At 46.2% G+C, this 13,546-nt stretch overlaps 1 protein-coding gene across 1 annotated transcript in view; it reads left to right on the top strand.

Annotated features, from left to right (window-relative positions):
- ADCY2 (adenylate cyclase 2 (brain)) overlaps window positions 1-13,546 on the top strand; it is a 180,664-nt gene that overhangs the window by 154,357 nt on the left and 12,761 nt on the right. The window contains exons 17-19 of the mRNA XM_012658016.1: window positions 1,551-1,700; window positions 3,387-3,494; window positions 12,793-12,907. Of these exons, the coding sequence (XP_012513470.1) occupies window positions 1,551-1,700; window positions 3,387-3,494; window positions 12,793-12,907 (373 nt within the window). The remainder of the gene's footprint in view (window positions 1-1,550; window positions 1,701-3,386; window positions 3,495-12,792; window positions 12,908-13,546) is intronic.

The following is a 13,546-nucleotide window of genomic DNA, read 5'->3' as shown; positions in this document are numbered from 1 at the left end:
AGGCAACATACATAACCTAAACATCTGTACCCCCATAATATGCTGAAATAAAAAAATAATAATAATAAATTTTTAATGAAAAAAAAGCTGACATTTTTAACTAAAACAGGCTCCTGGGGGCTTACCTCTTCCCTGTTACCCTGACTCCCTGATGCAGTCAGCGTTACTGAAACCAGCCTTGGTGATCACGTGTGCCACAGGTTGCCTACCAAGGATGCGAGTGTTCACAAAAGCAACTGTGTTGCAGGGAGAGAAAGTACAAGTCTGCACAACAAGCTGGCTCAACAATATTGAGTGCGGAATTGAAAGGAGATCCTTGATTCTATCGTTCATGTATTTAGTACAGATTTTGAGGCAGTGGTGGAAGGCATTATTGGGTGGTTGGTCCTGAGAACAGGAACATGACATGTGTCTAGCTTTTTCTCCATTGGGTTGCCATGACCCTGGTGTGTTTGTGATGAGAACTCATTGAATAAGAACTGTTCCTCTTAGGGGCCACCAAACCTTGGCGTTATAGCTAGTTAAGTGCTTATTCTCTGCTAAGGGATTCATCTGGGTGCCCCAGAGAAAACAGCACACTGACAGTGTTCATGTAGAATGGGTTCCCTCTCCCTGCCAGGCTCACAGGAAGCATCACCCACTAGCATTTTTCCTTCTGCAGGGAGGTCAGCCATCTTTTTTGACAGGGCTCTCCTTGTGTTCCTGGTGGAGGGAGCGCCTCCCATGGTGCACTGCGCCCACAATGGTGCCTGACCATTCTGTGTCAGGGCCATCGCAGGGCCTGGGGAGCCCTTGTCAGTGGGAGGGCAGATCCTCCACACCTAGAACTAGCCCCCATGCCCACCTAACAACCCTTTCTTTCTGAAACCTTCACTGAATTTGAAGGTGTCACTGTGTGTTGGGAAAATAATGGAAACACCTGGCACTTGCGTTTACAAGACCTTGCAATTTTACTTATATCTATGGATGAAGAACTATGAGTCTCTTTTTATTTAAGAACAAAAGGACATCCCAAATAAATATCATTGGTGTCTAATAGAATATGAGTAAGTAGCCTGAGGAGTTTCATTGGTTCTTTCTGGTGTAAGTGAAGAAGTAACTTGATGAGTTTCATCTATTCCTCTCAGGAGACAGGAAAGAGGAAAATTCATAAAGACTCCCATCCAGAGAACATTACCATAATGAGTTATTTTTTTTTTATTTTTATTTTTTATTTCAGCAAATTGAGTTATTTTAGGGCAAGCTGGTAGTTTGGGAAATCACCTTTTAGTCATTTAAGGTACACTTTTTATTAATGCAAAACTCTGTGGTGTCTTGTAATTGTCTCAGGTAGCCATGACAGAGAAGTTTAACTCGAGGGCACCTCCTCTCCACTGGTAGTGGCAGTAGGAGCCGCATCGACACTTCAGAAGCCTTCCCCTGAGAGCAGTGGACAAGGGGTGGGACACTTGAGTGATTTCTTTGTGACTCCTCGCATAAACAAACACTTGCATTTGGAGTGTTTTTCTTTAAAAGGTCTCCTAGCATTCAACGCTTGCTTTTCTCTCGAGCAGGATTTATACCACCAGTCCTATGACTGCGTCTGCGTCATGTTTGCCTCCATTCCCGACTTCAAGGAATTTTATACGGAATCAGATGTGAACAAGGAGGGCTTGGAATGCCTTCGGCTCCTGAACGAGATCATCGCCGACTTTGACGATGTAGGTACTGAGAGTTACCCTTGAGAGGCAGGAGTAGACCCGGTCCCACACCTCAAGATTCTTGTGCATTTGAAGTTAGTTCAGAATAGTGGCATATCTTTAAAAAGTTGTTTTTGCATAATTTCTGTTGGCTGGCGTGAAAGCCTTTTACTTTATTTAGGTCCTAGACTAATTCTAGGGAGACAAACACAATGTCTTTTTGAAGCTGATATGACTGCTAGGTACAGCTACCAAAATCTGTTAAATCCAATGTGTATCCACTGTGCTAGTGAATTCTCTACAGATACTTGAACACCAGGGAAAATACTTGCCCATACCTTTATATATAAAAAATAATGAATTATAATAGATTATTGGCATGTCTGTGCATACTTCAGGGTCTTTGTCAAATATCAACTTGAACTATGCATGGATGACATATTTTATGATTTAAAAAGTAATATGTATGTGGGATAATATGTCATAGTTTAGAAGGGACAAAGTGTATGGTTTTGAATTTGAAATAGGTGTCATTTTCAACTTTCCACATAGACAATAATGTGTTCTATTTTCTGCTAAGAACAAACACACCTCTGGTTTTAAGGATACTGCAGCTACACTATTCTTATCATTGTCATGCAAAGTAGAGGGGAGTTGACATCTGGGAGCATATGTTCATCATGAGTCATGGAATTTTGGAATACAGTGATAAGATTACGTAACACGAGGGTTTCAGGCCGACCTTTTAAATGTCTTGTGGGCCCTGTGCATTTTGTCCTACCACCATCATCATCATGAAGCTGACACTGGCTATTCCTGGTGAGGTTGGGACGAGCAGATTTCCACCATTATCCCAGGGGCATAGTGAAACTATGCAGCGGGTGTGGCTGTCTCGCCCCTCAGTAAAATAAACGCCTCCCAGTACTGACAGGTGAGTGACAGTGGATATGTGGATGGGTGCTCACCTATCTTAAATTCTTTGACATATGATCCTGAAAGAATCTCCGCTGAAGGCTGGAGTACCAAGGACGGGCAAGAAAATGCTCCTGGTCTCCAGCTGGTGCCACTTGAGCCCTGGCCTCCTCAGCAGATACAGAACCCTCCAGGGCTGCCCTCGCTTGTATACTTCCCCATTCCTCCTCCTTCCTATGGCTTCCGCTCTGATTCTTACCTTTCCCCCACCCCACCTAAAGTAGGAGATTGAAGGAGTCAGGTGGGAACCCAATAAGAAATATTAGGGTAGGGCTGGTGGAAGGAGCCATTCTAGATCTTTATTCCTTCCATCTCAAGCACTCAGAGGGCAAACACTGATTCTCAGCACTAATAATTGGTCATAAATCACCCTGACCGTGCTGGCAAGACGTCACTCTTTGAATCATAATTTTGTGTTTATGCCTTTTGAACACATAGTTGGGAAATTTATTTGTGGCCGTTATCATTTGCATCATAATTTATCTCGGTTCCTTCACTGGCAAAGTTTGAAAGGCAGTTCATGCTCACTGGAAGTCCGTCATTACACCGTATTTCCTTTGAAGCACACGCTCTTTATGAAGTGCATAAAACGTCCTTTCCCAGCAAAGCCCAAGGTCGCAGGGGGAGTGAGCAGTGGTTGGAACAAGTCTGGCTGGCATCGCTGTGAACGAGAATTTGAGGACGTCTCTACAAAGCGCTCAGCTGGGTAACCAGAGGGCTGTCATTGTTCCACAGCTGCTGTCCAAGCCGAAATTCAGCGGAGTGGAAAAGATCAAGACCATCGGCAGCACGTACATGGCAGCAACGGGTCTGAGCGCCGTGCCCAGCCAGGAGCACGCCCAGGTGAGACGCGCTGGCTGCCCAGCAGCACACGTGAGCCTCCGTGCTGCCCACAGGTCATCCCTGGGCCCAGAACAGTTGCACTGTGACCTATGAACTCTATGGCGTGTACAGCCTAAAGTTCAGCCCCACAAGAAAAGAGGAGAATTCCAGAGGCTTCTTGGGGTCTGAGAGTCGGTTCACAGAACTCCTTCTGCTGGTGAACAGGAGCAGAAAAAATAATCACTAGCTGCTTGATACCAGATAAATATATAATGAAGTAAGCGGTGAAAACCGTTTATTTAAAGGAGACTCTAAGAATGGCTCCTGCTCTTTTGATTTAAAACAGTGTGGTCAAAAAACAGATTGGCCACATAGAAATTTGGTTGAACAGGTTATTTGGGCAAAATTGAGTATCTTTAATCAATTAGAGTTTTTGAGATTTTCTGTTGTGTTGTGTATGTGTTGTGTGTATGTGTGTGTGTGTTACTTGTATAACTTGTTGGGATATCGGTGGGGCAAATAAATAAGACCCCTCTCCCCTCAGGACTGTGGACTTTGCTGCGGGGCCCGCCCTCTGCTGAGTTCGGCGCAGGGAACTGCACTTACCAGAACACACTGTAGGCGGGCGGGTTCCCAGCTGTGTGGCTTGCAGACAGTAACCTGTGTCGCTGTGTCCTCACATGGCAAGGAGAGAGAGAGATCTGGTGTCTCTTCCTCTTATATTAATATAAGGGCACCGGTTCTACTGAGTCAGGCTCCACCCTTATGACCTTGGTTAATCATAGTCACCTCCTAACAGGGCTGTCTCCAATACAGTCACACGGTGGGTGAGGGCTTCAACATATGAATTTGAAGGGTACACAATGCATTCTCTTTATTTAAAATTTCATTATTTTAGTTCATCCTGGATTTTTCTGCATGGATTTTGATTTTTCTAAATATTGCATTAGGATATCATTTCTCATGGTTGCTGAACTTTTGGACACCTTCTAAAGTTTTGTGCCTGAGGTGACGCCTCATTAGCCTCGCCCTCATCCAGCCCCCATTCAGGCCTCTCCAGCTCGTCTCCTGCAGAGGGCTGTCTGGGGTATGTCCCCCGATCATGCCCACTCCAACTTTAGCTTTGTGACAACCAGCCACCGAAGCCTTGGTAGTGCCTTGGAACAGGGACCTTCCAAGACACCACCACATGAAGATCCACTCTGCATTCAGCATGTGGGCTGGGCCACCCTCTGTCACCCTCCTCATCCCAGCATGCCAGCCTGCACCTCTGACCCTGACTCTGCTTCCGCCAGCCCCTGGTCTCCTGAATTTTCTAGAAATGTCTCCAGGCCTTTTCTCTTCCTTTCCACGGTCACACTTTATGGACTGAGAGTCCGTATCCACTGCCTTTATTTTTCCCCTTCTACTTTTTCCCTAACACTCCTCAATCCTGCCTCGCCAGTGCCGTTGGCAGGAGTTCCATTCTTAATGATCAAAAAACACTGCCAAATTCGAATTCCAAGTGCTTTTGCATTGTCCGAGCTTTTGTTCTCCATGTCCTGTCTGTGGCTGGCTGTGGCCTTTGCCCAGAAATCCTCCCTCGGCATAAGAGCCCTTCCCTGTCTGACTCTAGCCCGTGTCCCTCTCTGTGGGCCACTGTGATGTTCTTTCCCCAACCCCTCCTCTCCACCAGGGACCTCACCTAAGACTTCATCCATCCCCTCTGCACACTGCATCCCCACCAAAGCCATTTGCCACTGTTCTGACCGTTGGGCCAAGCTTAGATATCACTTCCAGCCTCCTGTGCACACCCTGCTTTCTACCACTACTGTCATTTATTTCTCATCCTCCCCACTCCAAAAACAGAGTGCCCACCTTCTGTCCCCAGCCCCCTGCCCTGACCCATCTCCTACCTCTCCCGGCCATCTCTGCCCCAGCCCTCAAACACGCACGTACTTCTGTGCAGACCAACCGAAGTTCAACCTACACCCTCTCCAAGTGGGGCACACCCACCACCTGCAGCAGCACCACCTGAGATAGTTGTCACACGTGGTTCCCAGGGCACCCCCAAGCCTGCTGTATTTCCGAGCATAGGGCTGGAAATCCCAGTTGCCACTGGTTGCCCCAGGGGATTCTGCTGCACACCGAAGATGCCCTGCCCTGTCGAGGAACCTTTCCGAATCTCCCCCATCAGCAGGGCCAGGGCTCCGACCCTCATAGAAGGCTCCTCTGCACCCCAACCTGAGGAGCTTCGCCTCATCGGGCCTCCTGGGTCCAGATCTTATTTCCTTTCCTCACTACTTGCCGCCTCTCATTTTCACCTTTCTTGGAAATGTGTGTGTTTCTTAGCCACCATCCAGATTATAGAGTCCTCATCTTATGCCTTGTCCCCCAAAGTCCCCAGCAGGGGGCCGTCATGTCGTGATTACACGGGTTTGTCCACGCAGTGACTGTGTGCCCACCCCACGTCCCCAGCAGTGCCCAGCTTCCTTCACTCTGATTTACAGACCTGTCGCTCCCAACGCAAACCCTTTTTTCCCTGACATTTCGAACACTTCCTAAATGCCTCCTGAGCCTTTAAACAAGCCTCGGAGGCAGGCGGTAAAAGCCCCTGCCGGTGGGGGTTTAACAGATGGTCCCCGGGAGAAGCAGCAGCCACGGAGCAGGGCTGCGGACCCGGGTACTCTGCGTGTGTCTGTTCAGAGCTCCCCACGGCGGCCTCAGATGATGTCTCTCCTCCTCCTCCTCCTCTCTTGCCCCTTCGCCAGCCCCCATCCTGCCCCGTTCACACCTGTGCCCCCAGGTTTACGTCCATTCCATTCCCGCTACCTTGAGCAGCCGCAGCTATCTGTGAACTGCTTACTGACTTCCTACCCAGTCACCGCTGTTAATATGTCACCATTTTCAGGGTAGAGTTGAAAAAGCACAACTTTCAAATGAGGCTGCTCGTAACTGTCTATCACAGCTGTGTTTTCTGCCCTCAGTTTCCTTGTGCATAAAATGGCGACCGTGCCCACTGCGTGAGGCTGTCGGGAAGACTGCATTTAACATGCAAAATACTTAATAGACTACATGGGCATAGTAGGCAATAAAAATGCTAATAGTAATAATAATACGGTTGTGGTTTGTACCCTGTTTTGCATATTGGTACCAGTGACCCCTTCAAAAGCACAGAGATAACGGTTTGGGACATAAATGGAATGTGATATGCTGTCTTATCCATGGAGGGAATTTCTGCTCAATACTGTATGTGCAATGTGTGATTAGAGCATTTAATTAGATTCTTGGCAAGGTCATCCTAGAAATACTTTGCAGTGTAATGAAGGGATTCTGAAAGGAAAGTTCATTACATTTGGTTGGGGGAAAACAACATGCTTTATAAATATATATGCTGATATTTTTATATGAAATGAATGTCACCTTTGCCTTTTGAAACCTACCTGAAATAATGAGCTTAAGCCTTTGTTTCTCTAGTTATAAAAAAAAAATTTCTATTTATTATTTAACCAAATCTTTAGTGTGGCAACAAAAGATATTCGGTTTAAAAAATATATAGGGTACCCAAAGGATTAATGTGTTTTTCTTAAATCTCAAAGAGGCAGAATACCTGGGTAATAGCCTTTTGAAATTTAGCTTTTATTTGTAATTACCTCTGCGTTTTCCATCTGCAGTAGGAACATACTTATCCACGGGGAAATAAACACATAGGAGCATACCCGCACCTAGCCAGGGCGGGGCTTTGGTGCCCAGCTCTGTTCTGCTTCATTTGTATTTTTTTAATGAAACAATGCATTCTAATTTTAAGCTTAAAGTCAACATCATGACTAAATGGCTGCGCTATATTTCAGAGCTGACACTGATTGTTGTTTTTGAAAGAAGCAGGCATTTGTCAAGAAATAGAGTATTAAATTGAGAGTGGGCTTGCATTCCAACGCTGCCCCCATCTTTCTGTGAGCACACACCCAGAGGAGTGGCCAGTTTGGGGTGGATTGAGCAGTAAGTAGCAGGAAAGGGGAGCTTGCCCACCTCTGGGGCCCGTCACTTTGCCCTGAGGATCTCACTTTTCTGAGCCCATCCTTGCAGCCCCTGCTTGTTCATTTCTATGACTTTTACAGCAAACTGATGGTTAGAGGTATGTTCTTGATTTGTGGAGTGTTTTTCTAAAAGGATATTTCACTAAAAAATGATTATTGCTAGCTTCTGCTAAAAATTGGTGGGTCATCTCCCTGGTCTTCATTTCTGTTGATGACAACCAGCTGGAGCTTGTAACCAGCTGCTCCATTCAGCCCTGGCATGCTCGCCCCAGTTTGCCACAGTCCACACTGCTCCCTATTGCCTCATTCTCTCTGCTGCACTCCAGAGGCTCGCCTGCTCGATATCTGAGGGGCTGTTCAGGCCCTATTGTAGAGGAATTCCTTCTTCATACCCCCATCATGAGCTAACTCTAATCTTAGCATTATGCAAATAGTAGTTTTGATCTTTTCCAAACAAATTTTACAAGGAATTTAAATAAGTCAAAACCAACTGTAAGGAGGAAAATCTTCATTCAAACCCATGCTTTGATCGTAGTATTGTTGTAAGAAGCCACACCTCTAGCTTTTATTCACAGTTTTGAATAGATTGATGCCCATGGCCAGCCACACGATGGAAGGAAATAACTTGTGCTTCCAGAACAAATAGGGAGGAGGGAAGGGCAGAGGAGTATGGGGAGCAGGGGTGGTTTATTCTGTATCAAGGGATGAGCACTGGTGCTCGTTCAGTTTTTTAAAACATTTGTGTTATTGCTGTCTAATTATTTTATTTAAATGTTATTTAACATAAATGTATCATTTTACTTGTTTACATATCTAAGCACATTCTTCAGCAGGTTTGTGGGTTGAGGCAGGGCCTGGTTCAAGAGCACCATCTGGCTTGGCTGAGTTGGCCCCTTTGAGACACCACTGGGACTAGCGTTAGCATTTCTCTACTGCACGGGAGCCGCCCCTGAGATTCCTACACTGGCTCACACTCACCCACCGTGTTAGCACAACCAAGCTGGCCGACAAAGCAGTGAGCAGGAAACATTTCCTCTCCGCAGGCCCTGGCTCCTGTGGATGCTCCCTCTCTGCTGGACCCAGGAGCCGCCCAGCTCGGCAGTCAGGAATCTTATTTGCTTAGCTGTTAGGTCATCCAGCAGACGTTTTCTTTACCAAGTGCCAAGTTCCAGGTATCTGCTGCTGACGCCCTTGGAGTTTCCGTCTGGGAATGAACGGGCAGTGCGCACAGCGCCTCTGAAGTGAGGGGAGCACACAGGCTGGGAACACTGGAGGGATCCCACCAAGGGGGCCAGAGAGGCAGCACGGAGTCCTTCTGGGAGTTTCTGCTGCCAGTTTCCTAGCAGCTAAGTGGTTCATTGAAACTAGTAACCCTACTTTCTTTGACTGGTAAGAATAGGGATCGTTTAAGTCTCTGCTGAAATGAAAAGCAGTATCTCCAGGCTGCGTGTTTTTGTACAACACAAAAGCTATTATGTGTCAGAGGTAGAGAGGAATTGCCTCCTACTTTGATGCTGTTTACAAAAAATGAAAAACTGAAAGAAAACGAACCATCCCTCTTCACTATAACTACTTACAATCTCGAAAACACTTAGAATGTCAGACACTGAGGTCATTGTTAAAGCCGCACATCAGTGTAGGACGCTCTCTGTGTGGAGAGCGGGAGAAATACCAAACTGAGCCACAGTGTGCTTTCTCACTGACGTCTTCCTCCTAGTGGCTTTTCATGTTAAGCAGAGCGATACGCTCCTCTGCACTGTATGGAGGAAACCAAGAAAATCCTAACCCCCAGGGTTGCAGGTTGAATGCATTACCTATATCCATTCATTTAGTCTTAACTGCAACACAATAAGGTAGTTACTTGTTGTCCCATTTCATAGATGAGGAAACAAGACCAGAGACGGTAAGTGGCTCTGCCAAGGCCACACAGCTAATGATTGCAGAAGCTGGAGCCAAGTTTGCCTGACTCAGGCAGTACTCACTGAGCATCCTTTCAGGTGAACTGGTTGTCACAGCATTAGCTTTCCTGCTTGCTTGGAAGAGGGTTGATGTCCCCTTCAGAAAACTGAGAAGTCTGATCAGATCTCCTAGGAGCCCCAGGCAGGAGAACAAAGTGCTCCTTAGAAAACAATCCCCAGTTCCCTTCAAAATCAGACAAAAGGAGTTTGAACACCAGAAGTTTTCCAGCACAGAACACAGTGCCAAGCACATAGCAGGTATTCAGTGAATATTTATGGATGGGAGAAGGGAGGGGAGAGAACAGGAGAGGACGATCATGTTAATTTTAGCCTAAAAACTTCAGTTGTTACCAGTCACTTAGGTTATAAAATAATCTCAATAAATATGCATCTACTTTAAGCGATGTTCCTTGCTGGTGAAACTTCCAAAACAACCAGCTTGTAAAATTCGTTCCAGAAAACTCGGTAAGTAGCCTCATTGTGTAGCTGAAAGTCAGGTAAATATTGGGGGATATCTAACAGAAATTATTTGGATCGTGGGAGAAATAACTGCTTCCTACTGCCATCAAATATTTATGAAGAGCTCAGTGATAAAGACTTTTTGAAATGAATTGAGTTCTTTAGAGCCTGAACATAATTTTTTCTAGGGTTTACTCAGCCCAAATTAGTTATTGACATTGGATTTAAACCCCATTCCCAGAACTCAATCTCTTCTTTTATTACTGAGGCCACTTAAAACCTCCAGTTTAAACCTGCTGCCTGAAAACAGATCGGGCAATGATTTATCCTGGAGCGGAGCTTGTTTGCTGCACCTTGGTTTGGTAAAAAGCAAACCATGTCTCCCATGACAAATGCGTCCTCCTGACTAGGATAGTTGTAATTTTTACTACACAAGAGTCTGCTTGTTAATTTAACAGCCTGTGCTTCCTGTTAAGGAGCAAGATGTTTTCCAACTGATGGTACAAACCTCCAAATCATGTTTTCCTCATAAGTCACGAGACAAAAAAATACTAGCGAGCTACGATAGAAAAGCCTAACTGTTCTTAAGAAATGACACTTTGCATTTCCACCAAAGTTAGCTGACAGTTTGCTTCTTGGTTCCAATGGTTTAATTGCTCCGTTTTTCTCCCACAATTTTAAATTGAAGATTTATGGCAATAGTACTGTTTCATTCATCTTTTTCAAGAATGATATGATTCATCTAAGGAAAGGAAAAAACATCTTCCTCTCTTAACCAGAAATGTGTCTTCTCCCTTTGTATATATATTCTTTGGTGGAATGATTCTCAGCTGAGAGCAATTTTGCCCTCAGTTGTCAATGCCTGGAGACTGTTTTGGTTGTCACAGTTTGAGGTAGGTGATACCACTGACATCTTCTAGGTAGAGGCCAGGGATTGTGCTAAACCTCCTACGGTGGACAGGACATCCCCCGGGACAAAGAATTATCCAGTTCAAGTGTCAGTGATGCCAAGGTTGAGAAACCCTGCTTTAGTGTACTACCTCTCCATTCTGCTTCTTAAAACGCTGTGTGGATTAGTTGAATAATCCTTTTTTCCTTTCCCTTTTCTCTTTAGCTGTTGCCTTGGTTTTCTCTGCCTCACTGTCATCTTGAATGGGTGGTTTATGTCCACTGTCTCCAACCGCCTTCTCACTCGTCCCAACAGGACCCCTGAGGGCTAGTTTTTATCGTCACTTTCCATGGACAATGCTCCCCCAAGGTCACCAGGTGCCTCCTCTCTGTCCCTGAGACCTTTCTCGATCTCTGATTTAGCTCCCTCTGGGACCCAGTGGAGTGTAACACTTGTCCCAGAAGTCATTATTAAGTGCTTCTGCTATGCCAGGGACTTAATTCTGCTGTGGAGACAGAGATTAATAGAGCTCATGAACCAGCGGGGGCGGCAGACTTCCAAAGAAAGACAGCGTTGATTTCAGCGCTGACATAGATGTCCCTACCGCAGGCCACCGATGCACGGCAGGCCTGGGACTGCGTTTCAGCTAAGCCTGGGAGGAATTGGAACAGAAACTGCCCTCAAACTATTTTCATGCACCTAACCATCAATTATTGGGGGAGCAGGAACTCTCAGAACATGCAAATTAGTTGAATGAATCCTGTGTATATACTAATAAAGAATCTATTTTTAAAACATAACCAAAAACAGAAATGCTTTAAAAGATGAATTTCAAAAGTAAATATACATATAATACTACAAATTAATGCTAAATATAAACTGGTAACAGGAACAATAAATAGAAATTAATAGGAAAGCAACATAGAAATTCCCACTTGTCCCTGTTGAAAATCTCTGGGACTTCTCTTCTCCAGCACCGTAATTCTCTCGTCCTCATGGGATGACAGAGCACTGAGGATGAGTAAACGCAGGAAACTGTCACCCGTATACCTTTGCCAGGGCTGCCATAGACTGGGCTTAAACAGCAGAAATTGTTGTCTGACAGTCCTGGAGGCTGGAAGCCTGAGACCGAGGCGCGGGCAGTGTGGTTCCTTCTGAGGTGTCCCTCCTGGGCTTGTGGACGACACTTTCTCCCTGTCTTCACGTGGCCTCCCCCTGTGTGTGTGTGTGTCCTCGTCACCTCTCCGTATAAGGACTCCATTCATGTCGGATTAGGGCCCACCCATGCGAGCTCACTTTACCTAATCACCCCTTCAAAGACTCTCTCTCTAAATCTAGTCCCATTCGGAGGTACGGGGTCAGGATCCAACATATGAACTTGGAGGACACAGTTCAGCCCTTAACACCTTCTGCCTCAAGGCATAAAAGGGCGGAAAGAGGGGATATTTCCAGAAGCAGGGAGAGCTGCAGCGGGGGAGAGTGGCGGCCCCTGGGGGAAGCCGTGAGCAGAGATGAGGAGGAGTGGCAGGACTTCCCACCGGGCAGTCCCAGGGGGCAGCTCAGGGCAGGGAGGGGTCGAGTCAGCCTCCAGAGCCCAGCCCAGCAAAGAGGGTGTGGAGGGGCAGAGGGAGAAAAAGGCGAGAGCCCCACCTCAAAGCAGGCTTCCACCTGCTTCCATTGCTGACTTCTGGACTAAAACAACATCGGCTCTCCTCGGTCAGACGGCACGTCTCAGCCTGCGTGGTGCTCTTGGCCTGAAGGTGCCTGAGAGACTCGAGTCAATGTCTTCTAGTGTTTTATGCTTCCCTTGGCCCCAGCAGTGCAGACAAGGTGCTTCCCTGAGATGAGCTTTAACTGACAAAATGCCTGCGGTGCCTTGCAGCCTTATAAATTTGTCAGCATGCCTTTCCGACTGGAGCTCAGGTTTGGGGCTGAGGGGAGTACTTTCCACTTTGCTAAGCTCTAATCCCACCTGCATGTGGTTGTCTTTTCTTCAGGAGCCCGAGCGGCAGTACATGCACATCGGCACCATGGTGGAATTCGCTTTTGCCCTGGTGGCCAAACTGGACGCCATCAACAAGCACTCCTTCAACGATTTCAAACTGCGAGTGGGTATGTTGAGGTCTGGGTCTCAGCTGTGGCGAAGGTGTGGAATAGAGAATGAAGTCATGGGAGATGTAGATGGTCCTTGGGATAGCGGAGTGGAACAATTACAAATGCATCCTTAGGGCAGCAAGGCTGGATTACAGAGGAAAGGGTTCAGGAAAGCGTCAAGCCCATAAGGCATTTTTGCACAAATTAGAAAAAAACCACACCTTCTAGGTGGACCTAGGCTATAGGCACTCAGTCTAGCAAGTGGAGCGTGGGATCAATTTCAGTCTTCAGGGCCGTGTCCCTCCATCCAAGGTCCTGTCTGCAGGACACGGCGTGCGCATCCTGAAGCCGTCCCGAGTTGCCGATGGACTTACTCTAAGCCATTGGCTGACAGTGGCTCCATTACCTTCTTACGACAGACTGTTTCAACAGTGAAGTAGGGCCTGTCACTCACTGTAAGAGAATTCCAGATTTCGAAGATGTAAAAATATTTAAAAAAAAAAAAAAAGAATCTTAGAATTGTTAAAATACGGTCTCACCTTCCTGGGCCCACAGCCTGCAAGAACACCAAATGTGTGTCCAAATTCTGAAATAGCTAAAGCTTTTCAGATGTCTCCAAATCCTACAGAAAAAATCCTACTTTCTTTAAAGTTTTTA

This window comes from Propithecus coquereli, unplaced genomic scaffold (assembly GCF_000956105.1).
Source record: "Propithecus coquereli isolate 6110/MARCELLA unplaced genomic scaffold, Pcoq_1.0 Scaffold569, whole genome shotgun sequence".
Classification (NCBI taxonomy): domain Eukaryota; kingdom Metazoa; phylum Chordata; class Mammalia; order Primates; family Indriidae; genus Propithecus; species Propithecus coquereli.
Note: the sequence above shows the minus strand (reverse complement) of the source record. Positions and strands in the feature narration are given on the sequence as shown.